This window comes from Typopeltis vanoorti, chromosome 11 (assembly GCF_054136105.1).
Source record: "Typopeltis vanoorti isolate ZY-2024b chromosome 11, IOZ_Tvanoo_1.0, whole genome shotgun sequence".
NCBI lineage: Eukaryota > Metazoa > Arthropoda > Arachnida > Uropygi > Thelyphonidae > Typopeltis > Typopeltis vanoorti.
Genome location: NC_143559.1, coordinates 5,709,832 through 5,735,513, shown reverse-complemented (window position 1 = coordinate 5,735,513; position 25,682 = coordinate 5,709,832). Strand labels below are relative to the sequence as shown.

General features: G+C 36.6%; 1 protein-coding gene across 3 annotated transcripts in view; it reads right to left on the bottom strand.

The window, feature by feature from the left end:
• Positions 1 to 25,682, bottom strand: part of LOC150101280 (colorectal mutant cancer protein) — a 499,737-nt gene that overhangs the window by 207,637 nt on the left and 266,418 nt on the right. For all 3 annotated transcript variants that reach the window (XM_090400857.1, XM_090400859.1, XM_090400858.1), the window contains one exon: positions 4,667 to 4,882. In XM_090400857.1, coding sequence (XP_090256983.1) covers positions 4,667 to 4,882 — 216 coding nt within the window. The remainder of the gene's footprint in view (positions 1 to 4,666; positions 4,883 to 25,682) is intronic.

The following is a 25,682-nucleotide window of genomic DNA, read 5'->3' as shown; positions in this document are numbered from 1 at the left end:
ATCGGCTTTTGTAATAATAATATTTTTATTATTGTATAACTTTTTTAGGGCAGTTATTTGCTTATGTGGTATATTACTTTTTGGAGGCTTAGCTTTGTTTATAATACTTGCTATGTCTAGTCGCACGTTGTTGGCCATTGCTGGCGGAAGATCGTGGATACCCCGTTCTACTTTCATCATAATTTCGAGTTTAGGAATTTGTTTGGGCGCGACGGCAAAGTTATGTCCTAAACTGAGGGCGTTCTTGGCTTCTTCAGTGAGTGTTTCCGACGATAGGTTTACAACCACGTGGTCTCGTCGGAGTTGCGGTCGGGACTTCGTATGTTGGCGCTGTTGTAGTAGTTCAAATTTTTTTAGGTGCTTGCTTTTAACTTTTGTGAATTCTTTTTTTTGCTGCAACTTCGGAGATCTGCTGTAGGACCGTCCATATTTCAAGATTTAACACGTTAGTTAGTTCTTGTTGTAGAGCTGTGATGGCGCTGTTTAGCTTACTAAGCTCTATGCGAGTAGCGGCGATTTGTTCTCGAAACTCCGACGAGACCACGTGGTTGTAAACCTATCGTCGGAAACACTCACTGAAGAAGCCAAGAACGCCCTCAGTTTAGGACATAACTTTGCCGTCGCGCCCAAACAAATTCCTAAACTCGAAATTATGATGAAAGTAGAACGGGGTATCCACGATCTTCCGCCAGCAATGGCCAACAACGTGCGACTAGACATAGCAAGTATTATAAACAAAGCTAAGCCTCCAAAAAGTAATATACCACATAAGCAAATAACTGCCCTAAAAAAGTTATACAATAATAAAAATATTATTATTACAAAAGCCGATAAAGGAAATGCAACAGTTATCATGAATAAAGAAGAGTATGACAAAAAAATGCAAGATCTCATATGTGACAGTTCTACTTATCAAAGTATACATCGAGACCCTACAATGGCGCAAAAGAAAAAAGTCCGAAAATTACTAAAAAAAGTGACATCATGGCCCAAAGAAATCATCAAGAAAATAAAACCAATTCATGTTAAAACACCCCGCATTTATGGATTACCAAAAATCCACAAAACTAATGTTCCCCTACGCCCCATAGTTGATAGCATAGATAGTCCCACATATAAACTGGCCCGGCATTTAGCTAAGTCGCTTGCCCCTCTTACTGGCAACTCCTCTACTTTTGTCAAAAATTCTATCCATTTCAAAACACTGGTTAAAAATCTAATCCTAAAAAATTCAGACATAATGGTTAGTTTCGATGTCACCTCCCTATTTACTAATGTACCACTTATAGACACTCTTGAATTAATCAAGTCTAAATTTCCCCCAGATATTTTTGAATTATTTCAATTTACCATGAATGCAGGTTACTTTACATGGGGGGGGGAAATTCTACAAACAGATTAATGGTACCGCTATGGGTTCCCCCCTCTCCCCCCCGTTAGCAAATTTTTACATGGAACACTTTGAAAACAAAGTACTTACCACAGCTACATACAAGCCACTAGTGTGGTTGCGCTATGTAGATGATGTGTTTGCCATCTGGCCCCATGGACAAGACACTTTGGATGCTTTTGTCACCTACCTAAACAGCCAACACCCCAAAATTCACTTCACAGTAGAAAAAGAATCAAATAACTGTTTACCATTTCTTGACACATTAGTCACCCGCCTTTCAGATGGATCACTATCTTTTTCTATTTACAGGAAGCCTACACACACAGGAAGATACCTACATAAACAATCACATCATCATCCAGTCCAACAGTACGGCATTTTAAAAACACTGACACACAGAGCCAGAGCCATTTGTTCTAACGATACAGCTCTGACCACTGAACTCCAGTACCTGCGCCATACGTTCTTAGCCAACGGCTACAATCCCTACAAAATAGAAAAAATACTATATAGGCCCATTATTCTGCCCTCCCCTAATACACAAGAATACAACATGACCATTTCTATTCCCTATATCAGAGGTACATCGGAAAAGATAGCCAAAGTATTGGTGAAACATGGCCTTCGCACCACCTTCAAGCCTCATGTCAAGCTGGCAACTCTGATCCGCTCACCAAAGGATAAACTTCACCCTTTAGCACACCCAGGAGTGTATGAAGTTCCATGTGACTGTGACTTGGCCTATTATGGGCAAACAGGAAGATCAGTGAACATCCGCCTGGAAGAACATGAAAGATACATTCGCTACTATTACTATGGCAAGTCGGGACTGGCAGACCACGCTTTGGACACTCCTTCACACAGGATTAGATGGAGAAAAACGAATGTGCTATTTAGGAGTCGTTATAGATCTGAAAGACTATTTTTTGAGTCAGCAATGGCTTTGAAGAATTCTCCCAACCTTAACAAATATGGTTGCATTAATTTGCCAAAAATTTGGGAGACGGTTATCCTAAGAAAAACTCCTGGATAACTGCTGCTGCTTTTTTTTTTTTTTTTTTTTTTTTTTTTCGTTAGAGGGCGCCAAAAATAGGACTTTAGATCTTTTGTCTTTCTGCAATTATATTGTTTCACTCACTGTCGCGTTTACATGTGTGTTGTGCTCTGATGATGCTGATTTGAAAATCGGCGAAATATTAGCGTTAATAAAACATCCTTGTTGATAAAAGTGTTTGTGGTGTTGTTAATACCGTGAAAAAATAAGTAATGAATAACCAGCAACGCCTAAGCTTATCTGTTAGATTATATATATCATGAAGTTGAAAAAATTTTAAGTTACTGAAGATGTTTAAAAATGGACATTTTGGATGTCTGGAGTATAAATAAATAAATAAATAAATAAATATATATTTATTTATTTGGATCTTGCCCACAAAAAGTTTCTTTTGTACATTTGTACCATTGGTGAGCTAAGGAATTTTCCCCCATTTTTACTAATTATATATACACACACACACACACACACACACACACACACACACACACACACACACACACACCGTATTTGTCGGCGTATAAGACACACTCTTTTTCTTTGAAAATAGGTCTGAAAAACAGGGTGCATCTTATACGCCGATACTCAGTTTTTTATTACTTTCATTTCTGGAAATTTTCTCTGTTCCGAGTTACGCAATTTCTTTTTTGCTTCCTTGCTGGGTGTGAGAGCATTCCAGTTACGTTGAGTTCAGTGGCTGCGCATGTGCTGTCATCGACGATCACAGCTGTGTTCCTCTTCGTTTAAACTTTCCAATTGTTGTCGCAATTGTTGTGAACAGTGATAAATTTCTGCCATTAAAATTTCTCTAAATTTCTTGGCAAATTATGGCTGAAAAAAGTCGGCATTGCTACAATATTGCATACAAGCTACGTGTGATTGCGTTTGCTAAAGAACATGGAAAAAGGGCTGCAGAGAGGCATTTCAGGCCACCCTCAACTGAGAAAATGATAAGAACTTGGCGGAATCAGGAAGAGATCTAAAAAATCTTTTTATCCTAAATAATGTGTACAAAAAAGGGTGCATCTTATATGCCGGCAAATATGGTATATTGTATTTTTTCATTTATTTTTTTACAAAGTCCAGAAACCCTGCTCTGGAGACCCGACATTGAACTTTTCAAGCCAAATCAGACCTCTTCAAATGAAATCTTCAAAAAGATTCATTAGAGGGGGGGAATGAAAAAGAAGAAGATAATGACAAACATGGTTTAGAAACATAAATAACTGACTGTCTGAACTATATGACAGCAAACTAGCTAAAGATAGGAATATATTGGGAGCTAAAATAGTCAACCTCCTTAGGATGGAGGTGACAATCAATAGGGAAAACTAACAAAGAACTTTGATAAATTCAGTCTAAAAATAAATTCCCAAAAAACTAAAATGAAACCAAAATCACAAAAAAAGGGATGGATAAAACCTAAACATAGCTTGAAAAGATCACCTCAAAGAATAAGAAGATAGCTTTATATATCTTAAGAAGTCTAATGTGATGACATATGCAAACAACAAAAAGAATACAAACAGCTTTTCTTAACTTGAAACAAATATTAACACAAAAGTCAATGTAAATACAAGAATGAGACTGATAATTTGCTATATCTATTCTAATTTAATGTACACTTAAGAAAGAGACTATCAGCAAACAAAAAAGGACAAAACCAGTATCTGGAAGAGCAAACCAAACAAGCTTTTACTGAATGAAATGAGGAAGAGGAAATCAAATTCTTATGATATTCACTAAGGTAGAAAAAAAGGATGTAATCATTCTCATATGATGAAATGACCAATGTAATAATGTGAAACCTACAAGGCTGAAGGGGGGGGGGGGGTGCAACCTACACATCATCATATGAAGTACACATAACACTGGACAAGCAGAAGTAGCACATTGCATATTCTGAGAAGCATAAAACAGAAAGAAGTAGAGAACTATGTCCAACCAACTTGCAGATTAGAGATGACACTTGAATGCAATGATATCAAAGCTGACAAATGATATCAAATTTAATGCCACTATCCTTTATAATGTGATCCACATAATCAGTAACAGTAGAGAGAATTTTTTTTTTCAAATAAAAAATAACAGTAGTATAAACCAAAAGTAGAAAAATGCTACACACTTGAATTTCATCACATATTTAATCTGTTCAAATTAAATTAGACAGTGATAATTCAATAAATGCTACAGAAAATATTCTGTAAGATATGACTTACCCGTCTTTGTGAGCGATCTCTGTCTTCTCTAGCACTAGCAAGTGCAGCTCTTGTGCGATTCAGTTCAGCTTCTTGTCTACCTAATTGTTCTTGCAATGCTGTATTCTCAGCTCTCAACCCGAGTACTTCCTCTTGCAACTGTGTTATTTGTAGGCTATGACAAGAAGTTGCCCGATTCTCTGTCATTCCTGTTAAGTCATCTGTATCTCTACAATCCTGAAGAAAAAGCAATACATCTGTACTTTTGAACAGGTTTGGAACAAATTTTAATCTTGTGTTTATTTTTAATAAAATTATTTATTTTAATAAATTATAATAATAAATGGGATTTATTTATAACATTCTTTAAATTATTGACAAAAAATATATTTTTACTCAAAATTCATCCACTTCCTCATTTTAAGTCAGAAAGAAAATCATCAGTTTCCAACAAACCCTGACTTAGGCCTCTAAGCATTTTTTCAGCTTTTATTGGTCAATATCCATAACAGTTGGTTGTAATTTACATGTATACTTATATAAGTAATTTTATTTTTATTTATGTATTATTTATTAATTTTTCCTTTTTTGTAAATGTGTTGCTCTTCAGCTTAATTTAATTTTGTAACCTAATAGATAATAATAATAATAATAATGTCAAACAATAATTTATTATCTATCAAATAAATTACATACTTATACACACAATTTATATAATACATATAATACACATATTTATATAAGAAATACAATTTAAGAGATAATACGACAATTTTTCATATATAATAAGATATATATATATATTTTTTTTATTAAAGTTATAATTGCATATTATGCATTTACAAAACATGTTGTTCTAGTTTTTTTTTTTACAGTGAATTTCGTACAAATTTTTCCGTTTTTTGTATAATATGTTAATAATATAAATGGTAATTTATAGTTTGCAATTGGATAAACTTACATTTTCTTAACAGCATTTATAGTATAACAGTAAGGGTCAGAGCTGTATAACTGAGAGGAGACCTCCACATAGCCTTTAAAGGAATGCGGAGAACCGACCAGGGCTTCTCACCTAATGTCCAATCCTCACCTTCTCGTGGTGCACCCTGTTAGGCCTCTACCTAGATACTGAACGAACGAGGATGGGCTGACAATTTGGGATTTAGCCGACCAAATTGTATTCTTATTGGCTTAAACCATTATACAAAATGATGGTACAACATGACAAAATTTCATGCCGGCTGGGGCGTCACCCGGTTAAACAGCCCCCCCCCCCCCCCCCATTGCTTTTGCCAGGGAATCAGGGCGACAGTGAAAAGTCAGCTATTGGAACAGATCAGAAAGCACACCCCAACTCAACATCACCAGAGTTAAAGATCGGTACTATCAACATAAGAACCCTGAATGGCAAAGAAATGGAGCTAGCTGAGGACTTAGATAAGTACCAGATCGACATAATAGGAGTGACTGAAACAAAAAAAGACAAAAACTGGTGAGATCTTTCTGAACAATAAATACAAAATGTTATATTCAGGAAATGACAATCAAGGAAAAGAAGGAGTAGCCATAGTATTCAACACAAAATACGAGGCTAATCTTCTTGAATGGCAGTCAGTCTCAACTAGAGTAATGTGGGCTAATATCAGAATGGGGAATTGGACAATGAGACTTATTTGTGCCTATGGTTCCACAGAAGGTTCTACTAAGAGTAGAAGTGGAGGAATTTTTTGATGCTTTAGAAAAAGCAACTGACACAATGAAAAAGGAAAAGTTGGTCTTTGTTGGAGATCTAAATAGCAGAGCAGGAAATGATTGTTAGACATACAAAAATATTTTGGGAAAATTTGAAGAAAAGAGCAAAGCTAATAATAATGACAAATAGCTGTTGGATTTCTGCTCAGGACATGGACTGGTTATTACTAACACCATGTTCCAAAATAAAAATGTGCACAAATTCACATGTAGAAATGAAGCAAGGAATAAGAAAAGTCTCATTGACTATGTCATTGTTGACAGTGATGTTTTCTCCCTGGTGCAGGACACCAGAGTGTACAGAGGATTTGAAATTGGAAGTGATCACTATTTAGTCTTGAGCAGGATAAAATTGAATTTCATATTGAAAAGAATAACATGTAAAGTTTTAAAGCGAAAAAAAGTTAAGCAGCTCTCAAATGTGAGCTGTAGAATACACAAAGATTATTGAAGAAAAAATGAAAGAGTTTGAGAACAGGAACCAAACCTTGGAGATTAAGTAGCAAGCCTTGAAAAAAACCCTGATTGATTCAGCCAGAGAGGCAAGTGGTGAGGTAGTCTGCAAGAATAGAAAAATCAGAACTCCATGGTGGACATAGGAAGTCAAAGAGGCAGTGAAGGAAAACAAGAAAGCATATCAAAGTTCCTGGCAAATAAGTCAGCTTTTGCTCTTAGAGAATACAGAGACAAATGTAAGAAAGTGAAACACTGTGTAAAACTAGCTAAACAGTCATGGGAGGAAATTGCAAGAACATAGAAACTAAATATCAAGAAGGTGGTAAGATATTTTGGAGGTTGTTGAAGAAGCTTAGAAATGGAGGAAGGAGTGGAGTAAAAGGAGTTATAGATGAGTATAGATGACATGAAACGGGAGAAAAAGATAACCTTCAAGTATGGAGAAATTACTTCGAAAAATTGTTAAATGAAACAAGCAGTGATAGCACAATGGTATAAAACACTCAGCAGACATACAGTCAGGAATACATTTCCATTGAAGTAGAAAAAGCCATCAAAGGCTTAAAATGGAAAGGCAGCAGGAGTAGATGATATTCGACCAAAAATGCTGAAGTATGGTGGTATAAAAGTCTTACAGTGGCTGCACTGCATAGTTGAAGGCCTGGACAGAGGGACGAATTCCCGATGATTGGAGTAGAGCTCTCATAGTACCCATATATAAAAAGGGAAATAAAACTGAATGTGAGAATTACAGAAGTATTTCCCTACTGAGTGTTCCTGGCAAGATCTATGCAAGTATACTTGAGAAACGGTTGAGAAGAATTGTGGAAGAAAAGTTGGATTCAGGCCAAATAGAGGCTGTCAGGATCAGATCTTCACTTTACGACAAATAGGTGAGAAATCATGGGAATATAACATAGATCTGTATTTAAGTTTTGTCGATTTGGAAAAGGCATATGACAAGGTGCCAAGAGAGAAGCTATTCAATACGCTACAGTTATATGGTGTCAATGGGCATTATATTAAGCAATACTTAGTCTTTATTTGAGTTGTAAGTCAGCATTTAGAATTGAAGGAAGTACAGAAAGATGGTTTAATGTTAAATCTGATGTGAGACAAGGATGTACATTTCCTCATCTCTAATTCATTATCTATCATATTATGAAGGAAAGTGGTATTAAACATGATATCAGAATTGGAGATGTTAATGTCAGCTCTCTGCTTTATGCGGACGATGTTATACTTCTAAATAAATCCGCTACAAGTTTGCAAGATTCCCTGACTAAATTAAATAACTGTTGTAATAGATGGTATGAAGGTCAGCATTAAAAAGACAAAGAAAATGAAAATTGGTAGAATTGTTGAAAATGTCAACTGTGTTGTGAACGGGGAACCTGTGGAACAAGTAAAACATTTCAGCTACTTAGGCACAATTTTTACTGAAGATGGTAAATTAAATATGGAAATAGACAACAGAATCAACAAAGCTGGTATGGTAGAAGTCAACTGAATAAATTTATATGGAATAAGAGAGAAATTAGTCAAAACACTAAATTAGCTGTATACAAGACAGTGTTCAAACCAAATTTAACTTATGGATCTGAGAGCTGGGTCAGAAGCAAAACACTTGACCAAAGACTACAGACCGCAGATATGAGAGTCCTGAGAAAGATTAGAGGCGTGAACAGATGGCATCAATGGCAATATCATATTAAAAACGAGGATATTAGGAAAGAATTTGACATTGTCAGCATCCAGGATTGCATTAGCAGAGCTAATCTCAGGTGGTATGGTCACTTGAACAGAATGGGCGAGGAAAGATTAGCAAAAGAAGTGTTCCATGCCAGGTTGGCTGGAAAACGACCCAGAGGAAGACCAAGATATAGATGGATTGATAGGATACAAAGTGCCTTAGACGATAGAAATATTAGATCTGATAATATTGGGGTCTTGACAAGTAACAGACAGATTTGGAGGAAAATTGTAGATAGGAAGTTAGTAATGATGTAAATTTTTCATGTAGAACTATCATATCCTGTACACCCCTTGAGGGTACATGTCAGGAATTTGTTGATGATGAGTAAGTTATATATATTTTACAATTTTTGCTTTTAATGTATTTAACTGCTGTAACTACAGCACTTCATATACTAAATAATTCTTTTTTTTTTTTCTGTTGATCTCCGTTGAGATGTAATGTTTCAGCATGCATCCTCGAAGTTTTTTAATTAGCTTATCTGAGGATGACACCAGTTTGATATATTTTTTATTTTTTTATTGATTTGATTGCTGTGTTGGAAGTAGGATGATGTTTGGGAGGTCAAATGAATGATCTGAAAGGTCTGTTCAAACTGAAATTGCCAGTATATTCTGGTGTTACTGCATCTGTCTTGATGGTTCACATTCGTTTTTATTGTGGTCTTCTTTTGAACTGATTAGGAGATTTTTTTTTTCAATGCGGCAGCCTTTCTATATCTTCTGAGCTTTTAATTTGTATCGGATTTGAAGTTTGTGACTTCCCCAAAAATATCTTGGCATCTCCGATCCACAAAAATTGGTAATTTTTTTCTGTTTATGCTTTTCTTGCTGGGTACAACAGATTCTGATTGAATGGTGTTAAATATTTGGACAGGAAGATTGGTGTATTGTCTTGCAATGCGTTCAATTCCTTGCAACTGGTTTTTTCTGTCTGCTGGCTTTTATGAGATTGTCTCTTGTGGACTTGCTTGTAAGACAAACAATGACTGGTGTAGGTCGTGGCAGGCCTTGTTTTTTGCTCTTCCTAGGAATCCGATTTACGGTATGAATGTTGTTAAGCTGTAAGGGGAAGTCAATTGTGTGGCCTAATTTTAAAACTACGTCTATGAGGTTTTCTGTAAGTGCAGTTTTAAGTAGACTGTTTATGACAAGATCTTCTTTATGTTGTTGCTGATTTAAACATTCGTATTGTAGTTTTAGAGAATGAAGTTCTTGACGGAGTTCGGATGTCTCTTTCATCAAATTGTGTTGCCTATCTTTAGTGCGTTAATGCTGATTTTAATGTAATCCTTTCTGATTACACACTGATTTTAATGTTTTTTACCGTTTGCAACACTTCTACCACTGCTAAATTATTATGTTTGACCAAATCTTCTAGATTTTTTTTTTTATTTGTTCATTCTATTTGTCAAAAGAGTTCTTGCACAAGATCTATTAAGCTGACTTTTATAGTCTCTAGACCGTTTTCTATTAATATATTTAAAGAGTTGAAATTATAGGACTCACCTGCATTTTTTTTTGTCTGTTCAGTTTGTTGTCTGATTTTGCCTCCGGTATAATCAGCTGCATCGTAGGTGGCTGGCTGCCTTAGGTGCATTTCTTTGTTCTTCCTGCGGAGTATGCACTTCCATTCCTCACGTGTTGCATTGGATTTATGTTGCCAGGTTGTTTCTGAAAAGCCGGCACATTTTAAGTGTAGAATCTTACTGCATATCGTACAGATTTCCGTCAGACGATAAATCCTCCAGGCATTTGATACACTTCATGACTCACCTTTCTTCCCTTGAGCAACTGTGGCGTGATTGTAAAGATGGCAACATCCTTTGTTCTTCGCTCTTTGTTGACCACGGTTCCTCTCTGTTCACTTTTCAACAATTCAAAATTTGGTTTCTTCTTAGCTGCTTTTGGTGCATTTTATATCACCGTGTTCGGCGTGACAAGTAGAGTTACTTGGGAACACTTTCAAATTAAACACAGGGGGTTGGAACCACTTTAAAACTATAAAAAATGGGAGCAGCAATATCACCGTGCATTGGTTCGTATGCCTACACATAATACTATTATTATACTACTATAGTACTGCTATAATACTACTATATTATGCCTACACATAATAACAGGACTCTAACTTTGATGTAGTAAGTTTTTTTTCCCACCAGAGGTCAGGTCAATAGTTGTAACCGTTGATCAGTAACTTTAGCATGCCATGTAGATTGTAGTGCAGCTTGTTTCTTGGTATATATGTGTCTCGAGATGATGACCTTAATAAAGTTTCAACTTTCACATTAAGGTCATCAATCTGGACAAAAATAAACACTCGTTTCAACATCAAGTGTTTATTTTTTTGTTTATATTAAACTAAAGTTTTACTGTAACACGGTAGTTGTTTCCATTATTTTGATGTAGAATAAAGCTTTACTTTTTACTTTAACTTGTTTTAATAACTTTTAATGTCTCTTATGATTTATCTTGCAAGATATTTACATCACCTTTATCAACTATTGCTTCTCCAGTTTCATCATCAGTAAACAGTTGAATCCCCCCTCTCAAATCTTTCCCTGTATGATTGATATGCAAATTAAAGAGTAGTGATCCTAGTACAGAACCCAGAGGTACTTCACTAGTCATTCTCCTAGATTCTATTCCACCATATACTACTCTGGTGTCTGTCAGCCACCCCTCATCCATGTTACTAGTCTCCATGGAGTCAGAGGACTCATTGTGGGAGATCCATTTATTCACACACTCACCATCATGCACACAACCTGTTATATTCTTAAACTCATTCACTGATGAAGCACCCACAACCACCTCATTCCACCCATTCACCATCTTCCAAGCAAAAAACCTAGTTCTAACATCCTTGCTATCTACACTCTTATAGAACTTCCACTGCTGACCCCTTGTTCTCTCCCTTCTTGCCATGTCCTGATAAATCTTCAGTGGCAGTGCTATAAAACCCCTTTAATAATTTAAATGCTTCTATCATGTCACCTCTTTTTAGCCTATCAGCTAATTTTTGACACCTACAGACCATCAATCTATTCTCATAAGGAACATTCCACAGACCTGTCATGTGCCAAATACTTTAGCAAAGTCTATATCATTGAGTAGTCATTTCCTTAGCCAACTCCATTATCACTTGATTATAAAAAGTAAACAAATTACTAAAGCAAGTCCTACCCTTCACGAAACCATGTTGTCCCTTATAGAGTATCATTCCTATCTGCCCAGTCCATTCCCATTTACTCCAACTTTTTTAATAGTTTCCATGTGGTATTCTTTTAACTGTCTTTGCAAAGTCCAACGATATCATGGCTGTAGCCATTTCCTTTATCCCATTCCACTGTCACTTTATTATAAAATATTACAAAGCCCACTATAGAGTATCACATCCCTATCCACCCACTATTGGATTTTACCTTTAACCAAGTTTTCCAAACTTTAATGATATATTAATTGATCTGTAGTTTGCTACCTGTCTTGGAGCTGCCTTTATGTAATAGAACTGTCTGAACCCCCCGCCCCCTTTCACTCCCTGGAAATCTGCCAGAGCTGAGACTTTGAATGAACAACTTCTTCAGAGGCAATGCCAGTTCTCCTGCTCAGCCCATGTACTACATGAATGTGCAAATACCAAAAAAAAAAAACTGAGGTAAATGAAGAGACGTTCACAGTGGTATTTTTCAGTATGCTGAACACCTCTTCTTCATTTACCTCAATTTTGGTATGTGCCTCCGTCACATCAGCAACTGCAAAGTCTCCACCTGGATGATACACTTTTACAAATTTATCATTCAGCAATCAACTATTTCTTTTGACTCTCTCTCTCACCTTCCTACCATGAGCATTGTTTGAAGTCATCTAACCAGTCATTTTTCCTCTTACTTGCTATATAACAATAAACTCTTGGGTTTACTTTAGCCTGCTTAGCTAATTTTTTTTCATAATCTGATTTGATCTTTCTTATACTAGTCACTTTTCTTGCTTTCATTTTGTAAAAAAAAAAAAAAAAAATTCCCTCCACAGTGTTTTCTTTTTTTTTTTTTGCAGCTCTTGTTTGCCGGCCTGGCTGGTCAAGTGGTTAACATATTCGCTCTCCAGCCAAAAGGCTGTGGGTTCGAATCCCGCCATGGGCATGGATGTTTGTGATTGTCTGTGGAAAATTTTGGTATGTGCCTGTGGTATTTTGGTATGTTGATATTAGTGCTGGTGGTCGACGGTAGATGCCGTTGGTGTAGTTGTGGTCAGTTGGTGGATTGAGTGGTGGAGACAGAGTTGTAGAGCAGGTGCCTTCCCTCGATGAGTCTTTCGACTCCTTGGAGGTGTTAAATAATAATATTAGATATGATAATTCTGGAAAGGCTTATATGTTGGTTATACATTACTATTATATTTCAAGAAATTACAATATATAAATCAATATTAATTATGATAACTTTAATTTTGCACTTTCACATAGACATTTGGTTTCTGCAACTTGTGTATTCTATAAATATTTCCATTGCAAATGTTCATCTGAAATAGCATCAATAATTCCCCCACTCAGTACTAAGTCTGTTGGAACACATGCAACGGCTGCCCAACATCCATTCACAGTACATCTTGAAACCCACAGAATAAGTTTCTGCTCTTCCTCCATCCCGCTACTGCTGTACTGTGGTACAGTCTTCTCCTTGATGTGTTTCCCAAGGAATACAAAATACAGTCTTTCAAATCAAATGTAAGCAAGTTTCTCCTTTCCCAACCTGCTACCCATATACAGTACTAATGTACTATTGTTGGTTGATCAACCAAACTCTCCTGTATGGGCCCAACATAAAAAAAAATAAAATAAAAAAAAAATAATAATAATAATAAATAATAAAAAAAATAATAATACTTCCTATATTTTGTCAAAGTTACATTGCCATCATCAGGGATCACAAATCAATGATATGTGCATGCAGACACTCACACTGGGTAAATGAGGCTGACAAAAGGTAACCAAAGTCAGGCTCAGAGTCCCAAGTGGGCTAAATTGGATGGTCTAGGCTGTTAGGCTGAAGATGTGGCAAGTGTTCAAAGCATGGTCATCGAGTTCAGAGTGGCTGTAATGGTTCAGTGGCTGTTGTTAAATTGTGATCAATTGAGAATGTAGAAATTCAAATCTCTTCATAATTTAACAATCAAAACTAGAGAGAATGAATAAATACATGTGCTTGTCTCTAAGTATACTGTAGTGTAACCTTGTAAATATATCCAAGTTCCATACTGTACAGTTTTCCTTCTAAGCAAGTTATCTATAACTAAGTAAGTGTATCAAATATTGTATAATTTACATTAAATTATGTTGTTAGCAAGTTATCTATGAGATATGGCTTTGTCATCACAAGACCAGTGTCAATCAATCCTGTCGTAAGTGCAACTAAGTAAATGCGTCAAATGTTGTATAGTTTACATTAAAATTTGTTGTTTGTAAGTTGTCCATAAGATATGCCTTTGTCATCACAATACCAGTATCAATCAAGGTCAGGGTCCTGCCGTCTTTGTTTGAATTCAGTTGCATATACAACTTTGTCCCACCCTTCAGCTTGGATGGATCGGTCAAGCTTTCAGACCGTTGCAGCATGACTTGCATAAAGTTTGGAAGGGAGTGTCACCCAAAGTCCTGGAGCAGTAATATGAGAAGGATGGTTTGCCCCGGCGATTGCATACCAACGGCACAAGAGAGGGGTAAAAGAGAAGGTGGTCACTATGACGTTTATCCCGCGTGAGTAAGGTTTCCAGCGTTATGTAGAGTGTGGGAATCCCCGTGACCAGTGGGAAATAAAAAGGTCAAGAGCACCCCCCCACTTGCTCTTTTTTTGTTCCTGGATCGTCTCACATTGAGATTCTCGAGGTTGTAGGCTGGACGAAGGTGGCAGAGCCTCCACTCTGGAGCTGGTTGCATGATGCAGCAGCAGAGACAATAGAGCCAAAGTCCCATAGATCTACAGCCGAGCCAATCATCCATAGAAGGAGGGGCCATGCTTTCGTCATACGGAGGTCGAGGAGAATTGTCGAGAGCCCGGAGAACCACTTGCCCCTGTTTCAGTTAAGGAAAGGAAAAGGGGCATTCTATTGAAGAAAGCCAGCTTCTAAACAATTTGACAACGGTGATGACCTCCGAGATAGATAAGTAGAAACTTTTCATTACTAGCTGTGGATGAAAGGAATTTGTTTAAGTGATTGATTTAAAGAGAGAGCATTAATGATAACATAAGACAGGACTGTAGCGATCAGAATCTTGAAAGATAAATTATTGTAGTTTCGTAGCAGTACTGAGTTATTGTACTAACTAGGAGAATGTTGAGATGATTCAGAAAAGGTTTTGAAGATTAGCATTGAGGTTTAAATGATAGTACTACTAGAATTTTGTATTGAATTTAATGATAATGCTGATATCCAAGATAGCCTGTTAGCATTTAGTTTAGAAGTGAATTTTTTGCCACATGTATCTAGCCCTGCAAGAAAATTTATTGGTTAATATCATTGATAATACTATGCATGGAATGATTGGGCTCAGTTAGAGTTTTAATATCTTAAATGGTAAGGCAATAACAGTTAATGGTGCTCGCTAACGCGACATCATAATCCAGTTTTTTGTGCCTAAATTGCAAGATATGGATGTGGACGACATGTGGTTTCAACAAGACGGTGCCACATGCCATACAGCCCGAGAAACAATTCAATTACTGCATGAGTCATTTCCTGGTCATGTAATTTCCCGTTTTGGTGATCAGATTGGCCGCCCAGATCATGCGACTTAACGCCATTGGACTTTTTTCTTTGGGGTTTTTTGAAGTCTAAGGTTTAAGCCAACAAGCTCACGACTCCATGCCTTGAAGGAGGAAATTGAGTGCTGTATCAACGAAATTAAGCCACATTTATGCAAAACGGTCATGGAAAATTTCGACAAAAGAGTGCGTATGTGCCAGCAAAGCCGTGGAGGCCATTTACCCGATATGCTATTCCATGCATAACCCTATACTGTATACTTTATGAATCAATAAGAAATTACAATTTTTAATTAAAAATCTGTGTTTTCTATCAAAATTACTTCTGTGTTTTCTATCAAAATTACTTCTTGCGTGAATTTTGGGGGTAAAGTTCCTGGAAAAAGAGGAAGGGGTAGACTGCCAATGAGATGAATGGATGGTGTGTGTCCACACACCATCCATTCATCTCATTGACTGAATCATCACATCAGTGACTGATCTTCAAAGAGTAGAAGCCTTAAGAAAAGCATACAACAGGACTACATGGTGAGGACTGGTGTGGCACATCATCGAGCATCAGAGTGACCATACAGCATCTGTGGATGTCTAGTAAAGAGATGATGAATGGAAACTGACTTATACCATAAATCAGGAAATTCTTCCTCAGTAAGTATTCCATTGTACAGTATGAGAAAGAGATCCATTTGAAAATTGTGAAAAATGTTTTGCTATCTCATGGATTTCATAAGGACCTACTGCATTGCCATGAACTGGTGAAAGAGCTACTTTCAGTTTATCCATACCAAATGGCTGACTGTTTTTTTTTTTTTTTTTACTTTTGTCGAATAGTTAAGCCACTGTTTCTCTTTTGATTCCTTCAACATTCAAAGAGGTAGGAAGATATTTCTGAGATTCCAGCAAAGTTTTCCCTTAAAGTGTCTGTAATAGCGCTGGTTGGTTTTAACAACAACATATTCATTATGTTTCAGGATAGATGAATGATGTTTTCTATATCTACACTTCATTTTCTGGATCTCATCCAAAAGAACTTTTGCACTACTTGCATAACTGACTGAAGACATAAACTCAATCCATGATAATTTCTTACTCTGATGTGGTAGGATACCTGCAAAATACACCCCATGCTTTTTCTTCATTTTTTTTTGGGGGGAGGGGAGGTTGCTTGGCACTCTGGGAACCCAGAGTGCCAAGGCACCCTAAGCCTTGGAAAGCATGGAAACTGAGATGATGTATTTGGAATTGCATTTGTTGTTGTTGCTTGGACAATACAGTCTGTAACATATATCACTGCTTTATTGACAGACATTTGAATTTATCCTTTTCAGCATTAAAATTAGCAAGATTAGGAAAAAAGATTCCAATTAGCTTGGTCAATTTTTCATACAGGGATTTTCCATATATAAAAATTGTGTTTTCCCCATAGGAGAACATGGTTTCTGTGAGGATACAGTGCAACTCACAGGAAAATGAATGCTTCCATATATGTCCTCTTTGTCATCCCACATGAATAGCAGAAAAATGGCAAGAGAGCAGATGCTAAGACATACTGCAGTTTAACAGGAAGGCATTTGGAACAAGATACTGCATCCATTATTACTGGGGGGGGGGCATTATTGTCAAGCATATGCTCAACAATATGTCCTCGTCCACCTGTGTTGGCACTACCCTAACTGTTGTGTCCATTAAAGTTAGTCATAAAAAGTAAGCATTGAGGCAGTTGCAATATAAGATTATCAGGATTTATTTAACTAACTCATAGCCTGGTAAATAAGTGGAACAAATAAAATCCAAATAAATGAATGGCTACTGCTTCCAGAATGGTAAGATGAATATACTGAAAGGAGTATGGCTACCCACTAGTAGGATCATGACTCCACCCATGAGTCATGATCTCCAGTTCTGCAGTTACGAATAATAGTAAAATTCCTTAAGGTAAAGGTCCTCACTGGGTTTTAAATATGTTTTTATAGAGGGGAAATAGAATGGGTTGAGTTTCAGCAGTCAAACCTTATCATCAACAGTTCCACTGTAAGATTTACCTAATCTTTTAGCTTTGCAGATAATTCTGATTTCCAAAGGGCTGAGGGCTGTCAGGCTTATATTTTTCAGTTAATTTTGAGAAGTATGTACAATCAGTGTCCATCGCTTCCTTTGGAAATATGTTTAACACATTATCTGACGTGTCAAGACTCTTTGCATTGGCTCTTGAACTTTTCTTACAGGAAGTCGACAATACACGTGCTGTGCGAGGAATAACAGTTCCTTCAATTATAAAGGAAAATAAGGTATTAGCATATGCCAATGATGTAGTGGGAACTTTGAAGGATAATGATTCCATATATATATATATATATATATATATATTATATATATGTTACCGTAAAGTGCAGAAATCAGTTATTCTGCAGATTATCTAGGTATTGTGAAGATTAACTAGGGTGATCCGTTAACGTGCGGAAAATTGTTTCATTTCTCAAATTACCTAGATGATCTGCACATTACCTACTAGGCACTCGTTAAAGTGAAAATAAGATCTTTGCTGGAACAACAGCAACGTTTCTGTACGCTTAAATTAACATAATGCTATTTATTTATTTTTCGATATTTAAAGAATCAAGTTAATACAATCGGGGTGCTTAAGGGTCAAAGCTGTATAACTGAGAGGAGACCTCCACATAGCCTTTAAAGGAATGCGGAGAACCGACCAGGGCTTCTGACCTAATGTCCAATCCTCACCTTCTCGTGGTGCACCCTGTTGGGTATCTACTTTGATACTGAACGAACGAGGATGGGCTGGCAATTTGGGATTTAGCCGACCAAATTGTATTCTTATTGGTTAAACGAAAATAAAAAATGATGGTACAACATGACAAAATTTCATGCCGGCTGGGGCGTCGCCCGGTTAAACAAGGCCCCCGTTGTTTTCGCCAGGGAACCAGGGCAAACAGCGAAAAGTCAGCTACTGGAACAAATCTGAAAACAAACCCCAACTCAACATCACCAGAGTTAAAGATCGGTACTATCAACGTAAGAAGCCTGAATGGCAAAGAAATGGAGCTAGCTGAGGAATTAGATAAGTACCAGATCGACATAATAGGGGTGACTGAAACAAAAAAGACCAAAACTGGTGAGATCTTTCTGAGCAATAAATACAAAATGTTATATTCAGGCAATGACAATCAAGGAAAAGAAGGAGTAGCCATAGTATTCAACACAAAATACGAGGCTAATCTTCTTGAATGGCAGTCAGTCTCAAGTAGAGTAATGTGGGCAAATATGAGAATGGGGAACTGGACAATGAGACTTATTTGTGCCTATGGTCCCACAGAAGGTTCTACTAAGGTAGAAGTGGAGGAATTTTTTGAGGCTTTAGAAAAAGCAACTGACACAATGAAAAAGGAAAAGTTGGTCCTTGTTGGGGATCTAAATAGTAGAGTAGGAAATGATTGTGAGACATACAAAAATATTTTGGGAAAATTTGGAGAAAAGAGCAAAGCTAATATTAATGGCAAATATCTGTTGGATTTCTGCTCAGGACATGGACTGGTTATTACTAACACCATGTTCCAACATAAAAATGTGCACAAATTCACATGGAGAGAAGAGGCTAGGAATAAGAAAAGTCTCATTGACTATGTTATTGTTGATAGTGATGTTTTCTCCCTGGTGCAGGACACCAGAGTGTACAGAGGATTTGAAATTGGAAGTGATCACTATTTAGTCTTGAGCAGGATAAAATTGAATTTCATATTGAAAAGAATAACATGTAAGAAAGTTTTAAAGCGAATAAAAGTTGAGCAGCTCTCAGATGTGAACTGTAGACTAAAATACAGAAATATTATTGAAAAGAAAATGAAAGAGTTTGAGAACAGGAATCAAACCTTGGAGATTCAGTGGCAAACTCTGAAGGAAACATTGATTGATTCTGCCAGAGAGGCATGTGGTGAGGTTGTGTGCAAGGATAAAAAAATCAGAACTCCCTGGTGGACACAGGAAGTTAAAGAGGCAGTGAAGGAAAAGAAGAAAGCATATCAAAAGTTCCTAGCAAATAAGTCAGCTTTTACTCTTACAGAATACAGAGACAAATGTAAGAAAGCTAAACAGTGTGTAAAACTAGCTAAACAAAAGTCATGGGAGGACTTTGGCAAGAATATAGAAAATAAATATCAAGAAGGTGGCAAAATATTCTGGAGGTTGTTGAAGAAGCTTAGGAATGGAGGAAAGAGTGCTGTAAAAGGAATTAGAGATGATAAAGGTGAAATGAAAACAGGAGAAAAAGATATCCTTGAAGTATGGAGTAATTACTTTGAAAAACTGCTAAATGAAACAAGCAGGGATGACAGCACAGTAATAAAAAACACTGACCAGGCGTGCAGTCAGGAATACATATCCATACTTGAAGTAGAAAAAGCCATCAAAGACTTGAAATGTGGAAAGGCAGCAGGAGTAGATGATATTCGACCAGAAATGCTGAAGTATGGTGGTATAAGAGTCTTACAGTGGCTGCACTGCATAGTTCAGAAAGCCTGGACAGAGGGAAGAATTCCCGATGATTGGAGTAGAGCTCTCATAGTACCCATATATAAAAAGGGAAATAAAACTGAATGTGAGAATTACAGAGGTATTTCTCTACTGAGTGTTCCTGGCAAGATCTATGCAAGTATACTTGAGAAACGGTTGAGAAGAATTGTGGAAGAAAAGCTTGGTGAAGAACAAGCTGGATTCAGGCCAAATAGAGGCTGTCAGGATCAGATCTTCACTTTACGACAAATAGTCGAGAAAGCATGGGAATATAACAAAGATCTGTATTTAAGTTTTGTCGATTTGGAAAAGGCATATGACAAGGTGCCAAGAGAGAAGCTATTCAATACGCTGCAGTTATATGGTGTCAATGGGGCATTATATCAAGCAATACTTAGTCTTTATTTGAGTTGTGAGTCAGCAGTTAGAATTGAAGGAAGTACAGGAAGATGGTTTAATGTTAAATCTGGTGTGAGACAAGGATGTACATTATCCCCTCTGTTATTCATTATCTATATGGATCACATTATGAAGGAATGTGGTATTAAACCTGATATCAAAATTGGAGATGTTAATGTCAGCTCTTTGCTTTATGCGGATGATGTTATACTTCTAAATAAATCCGCTACAAGTCTGCAAGATTCTCTGACTAAATTGAATAGCTGTTGTAATAGATATGGTATGAAGGTCAGCAATAAAAAGACAAAGACAATGAAAATAGGCAGAATCATTGAAAATGTCAACTGTGTTGTGAATGGAGAACCTGTGGAACAAGTAAAACATTTCAGCTACTTAGGCACAATTTTTACTGAAGATGGTAAACTAAATATAGAAATAGACAACAGAATCAGCAAAGCTGGTATCGTGGGAAGTCAATTGAATAAATTCATATGGAATAAGAAAGAAATTAGTCGGAACACTAAATTAGCTGTATACAAGACTGTGTTCAAACCAATTTTAACTTATGGATCTGAGAGCTGGGTCAGAAGTAAAACACTTGACCAAAGACTAGAGACCGCCGATATGAGAGTCCTGAGAAAGATTAGAGGCGTGAACAGATGGCATCAATGGCAATATCATATTAAAAATGAGGATATTAGGAAAGAACTTGACATTGTCAGCATCCAGGAATGCGTTAGCAGAGCTAATCTCAGATGGTATGGTCACTTAAATAGAATGGGAGAGGAAAGATTAGCAAAACAAGTGTTCTCTGCCAGGTTGGCAGGAAAACGACCCAGAGGAAGACCGAGATATAGGTGGATTGATACGGTACAAAGTGCCTTAGACGATAGAAATATAAGATCTGATAATGATGGAGTCTTGACAAGTAACAGACTGATTTGGAGGAAAATTGTAGATAGGAAGTTAGTAATGATGTAATTTTTTCATGTAGTACTGTCATATCCTGTACACCCCTTGAGGGTACATGGCAGGAATTTGATGATGATGATGATGATGAGTTAATACAATCAAACAATCAACAAATTAGTTGATAGAATCAATCATCAATCAATTAAAAAACTATAATACACAGAATCAAACGGTTTAAAATATTATTACAATTAAGGAAATGAATTTGCAAAACATATGATAAAATTATGTTTACTTATTAAAAAACCAAACTAAAAGTGGAGGGAGAGGGGGGAAGGAAATGAGAGAAACAAACTTTTGAATTTTAATGATACGGAAGCCGTTAATGTGCACATTACCTAGGTAAAATGCGGAAAACTCTTGATTCCGCACGTTAACGGAGCAAATCAGTTAATCTGCAGATTAGCTAGGTAATGTGCACATTAACAGCTTTCGAGCTTTAGCGGTAACATATATATATGGAATCATAAAAATATATACCAATATATATATATACCAATATATATATATATATATATATATATATATATATATATATATGGTATTTTGGAAAAAATTCAGCAAAAGCAGTGGATTAACTATCAATGCCAGACATACTATCAAGACAAAATTAAAAGTTTTTTTTGGAAAGTGGGATCTTGGAGGCATTCCTTTTGGACTAACCCCTAAGAAAGAATACCTCATTATACTTGGAATTCCCTTCTCCACTTACCCAATATTACCAGTCCAAGAACTTTGAAATGTTAGAAGACTGGAAAATAGGGCCACTCTCCTTTTCTTCTAAAGCTATAGTACTCAAAACCATAATCTTCCCTGCTCAGTTGTATATAATAAATATTACAGACATCACAGAAGCTGAAGAAAAGCAATTATATAGTAAAGCACTGCAAATTTTTTGGTCCAGCCAATACCAAGAAGTTAATAAGGAATTTCTTCAACTATAAATTCCTTATTAACTTCTTCAAATCAGCTTCAAAAATTCATAAAATATTGCAGTACTTACCTGTACTTACTTAGGTTTTCATCTTCCCCTGTTTGGAGTTAAAGATTATAAAGATCCAAAAGCTGTGATTGTTCCTGAATACTACAACACTCTGTGTTTAACTCTAAGACTGCTAAAAACACTTTGGAATTGACATTCTTCCCATTAAAAAAAAGTAAAATTTGATATAAAGAAATCTTTAATCTCTTTCGCAAAGTTCCACAGTTAGGTACTGAAAACAATACTTTGTTTCATAACTTGAAGTTCCAAGGATACCCTAACAGGAGGGATCTTGTTTGGAGAATTGCATATGGCCGGCTTCCAGTCAATACCATCAAATGGAGGTACTGTCTGCGTGGATTGCTTAGTGGCTTTGCGCTTTGCAAACATAGTTCGATTCCCGTCGATGACACGAGAAGCTTAAGGATCTTCCTCAGCCATAGCCAAGTTTGCGTGGACAACAGAGATTTTTACTGCCAGTTTATTTAAGGTTTATCATCCCGCAAGCAGGCAAACCGGTCCAGTGAACACACATGAATTACAGTGAGGAATACTGACCCAGCCATAGGCCTGATTCATCAGCTATGACGGTTCTGAGCCCAGATAAAATTTGGAAGGACTGAGATGGTGCCTTACATCCACGTAAAGGGGACTCATGGCCGCTGCATCATCATACGATAATTAATTAATTAATATAGGTACTTTAACATCGGAGATCTAATCTGTGACATCTGTTACCGATTGGAAACAGTAGAATATGCACTTAAAGCTGCCCTCTTGCCCTGCGTATTTGGAACAGATTATGTAATGTGTTGGGCATTCCATTGCTTACAACAGAACAGAACAGGTTAATTTTTTGCAATACCCACCATCTATCCTATCAGCAATAGAAAGAGAATTTTAATTTTTAAAATTAATGAATTAAAATACCATTTATGGAAGGTTAGAAAGAAACACGGATTTGAAAAACAGCAATATGACATCAAAATGCTTTATAATATTGTACTGTGGAAATTTTATTGTTCAGTCAGATGATTTTTATACTTAGAAAGAAGCATTCTAGGAGATATCAAATTTATGACTAAATGGTGTAGATCACCCACATTATGCAATATTCACCAGGGGGAGATAAAATTCTGTCTATTCTTGCTATGAGAGGTTTTTATAAAATAGTTCCATCCTCTTAATTCAATGTGGTCCTATAGTCAATTGCAGGGATGACTGGAGAGCAATCCCAGGCAGAGAGGCCCAACTCAAGGCAGTTAACCCAGATGGGGCTAACCACATTGCTTTATGTGTGAATTATAATGTGAAAATTACAATATTAGAATATTATAATTACAATACAATATTACAGTACAACAGGAATTCATAGTATACTTTGTGAAATTGAGTAGTACTACTTGATATTTTTATTTATGGGTCTATTAATGGTGTACTTTAGAATGAGGACATTTTTCTGTAAACATAATGTACACCATTAATAGACCTATAAATAAAAATATCAAGTAGTCCTACTCAATTTCACAAAGTGTACTATGAATTCCTGTTGTACTGTAATATTATAACTTTGTAATATTGTATTGTAATCAGTCATCTTTGCACTTTAGTTTCCATTGGTCTTTTGGTTGTTTATCTATATGAAATTAGTGAAAATGGAAAACTGATAGCCTGTAGCTATATGATAATATAAAAGAGCTGAGGCCTTTTCTCATTCTCTCATGCTATCTATCTGTCTTTTCTTTCTCCTAATACTACCACGCTCTCCTGCACCCGAATACTAACTACTCTAGGCCTATGATGAGCAACCCTTTACTTTTTCACCTCAATAAAGGTTGAAACCAGTCTGGGTAGTGACCCTTCCCATAATGCATAGCATTATGGGAAGGGTCACTACCCAGATTCATGCAAATATTTCTGTAGGTTTATTAAAATAAGCAATATAACCCAACAAGTTTTGCAACCATAGGATGTACTCCATCACAGGTAAGTGTTTCACTCATAGGAAACCTCGAGAGTTATCATTTATTACAGACATAATGCCGCCATAGCTCAGTCAGTATAGACGAAGCCCTTTGGTTGGAAAGGTCTGGGTTTGATTCTCATTTGTGACGTGAGGAACCTTAACCTCTTTCTATGAAAGGTGAGTTAGCCATTCTCATATGGAGGTAGGGGGCTTTTTCCACCCAGAAACTCGGGTTTTTCGTCGACCAGAACATACACGGATTACAGTCAGGAATACTTAAGACCCAGCCACAGGCCTGATTCATCAGCTATGCCAATCCCTAGCCTGGATAAAATTAGGGAGGATTGTGATGGTACTGTACTTTCCTGTAAAAAGGGCCTCATGAGCGTTGTATCATCATATCCCCCCAAAAAAAACAGACATAGTATACAAAATGGGCAAACGTCATTATGGTAGTACACCTTGAGATGTTCAACATATTGCATCACAACAAATGCTGAAAATGGCCACCTCCTTTTCTGCAGGCACCTGGCAACCCAGCGCTCCATGTTTGCATTCAACTGCTGGAGCGTGCATGGCTTATTGGCATAGACCTTTTCCTTCAACATGCCGCACAAGGAAATGTCTGGTGGACTGAGATTTGGAGACATTGGTGGCTATATTCCTTTTGAGGTTATAACTGACATAGACCAAAAGGTCTATGTCGTAACCAGCTCTTTGAAGATTGCATAATCTTCAAAGGAATATGGCCAACAAGGTCTTCAGATCTCAGTCCCTCACACATTTTCTTGTGGGAGAAGGTGAAGAGAAAGGTCTATGCCAATAAATCATGTATACTCCAGTAACTGCAAGTGACCATCACCACTGCAATTGATGACATCAGCCACACTCAGCAAATTGAGACATTCGCAAACATGGAGCGAAAGGTTGCCCAGTTGCGCCTGCAGGAAGGAGGTGGCTACCTCCAGCATTTATTGGGATCTGACACATTAGACATATCTCAATATTTGCCTATCTTGAATATTATATCTATAATAAACAATAACTTGGGACCTCCTACAAGTGAAACACCCTGTATAAAATAACCAGGAGGAAAAAAAAAAAAAAAAAAAAAAAAAAAAAAAAAAAAAAAAAATTATACATAGATGTTATTGGAACTTCAAAACTAGTACATAAACTAAGTAACCAGAAAAAGCCTTTGTATTAATTAATATGTAAGCAATGAAACAATGCTAGTTGTTGCTATCGTGTTCTATGGCATAGTGCATATAACATCCTAGTTCTGCAGTTGTTAGATTTTCGATGAATGCAGACCAGACATGGCATAGAATTAAACCTTGGTTTTTGTCACATTGTGTAGGGATTGGAGCATTTTTGAGGCTTCTTCAAACTTTGTTAAACAAACAGTTGTCAACAATACATGACATTTCCGTTTCTTGCCAAACTACTTGGTAGCCTGTACTTGTTATC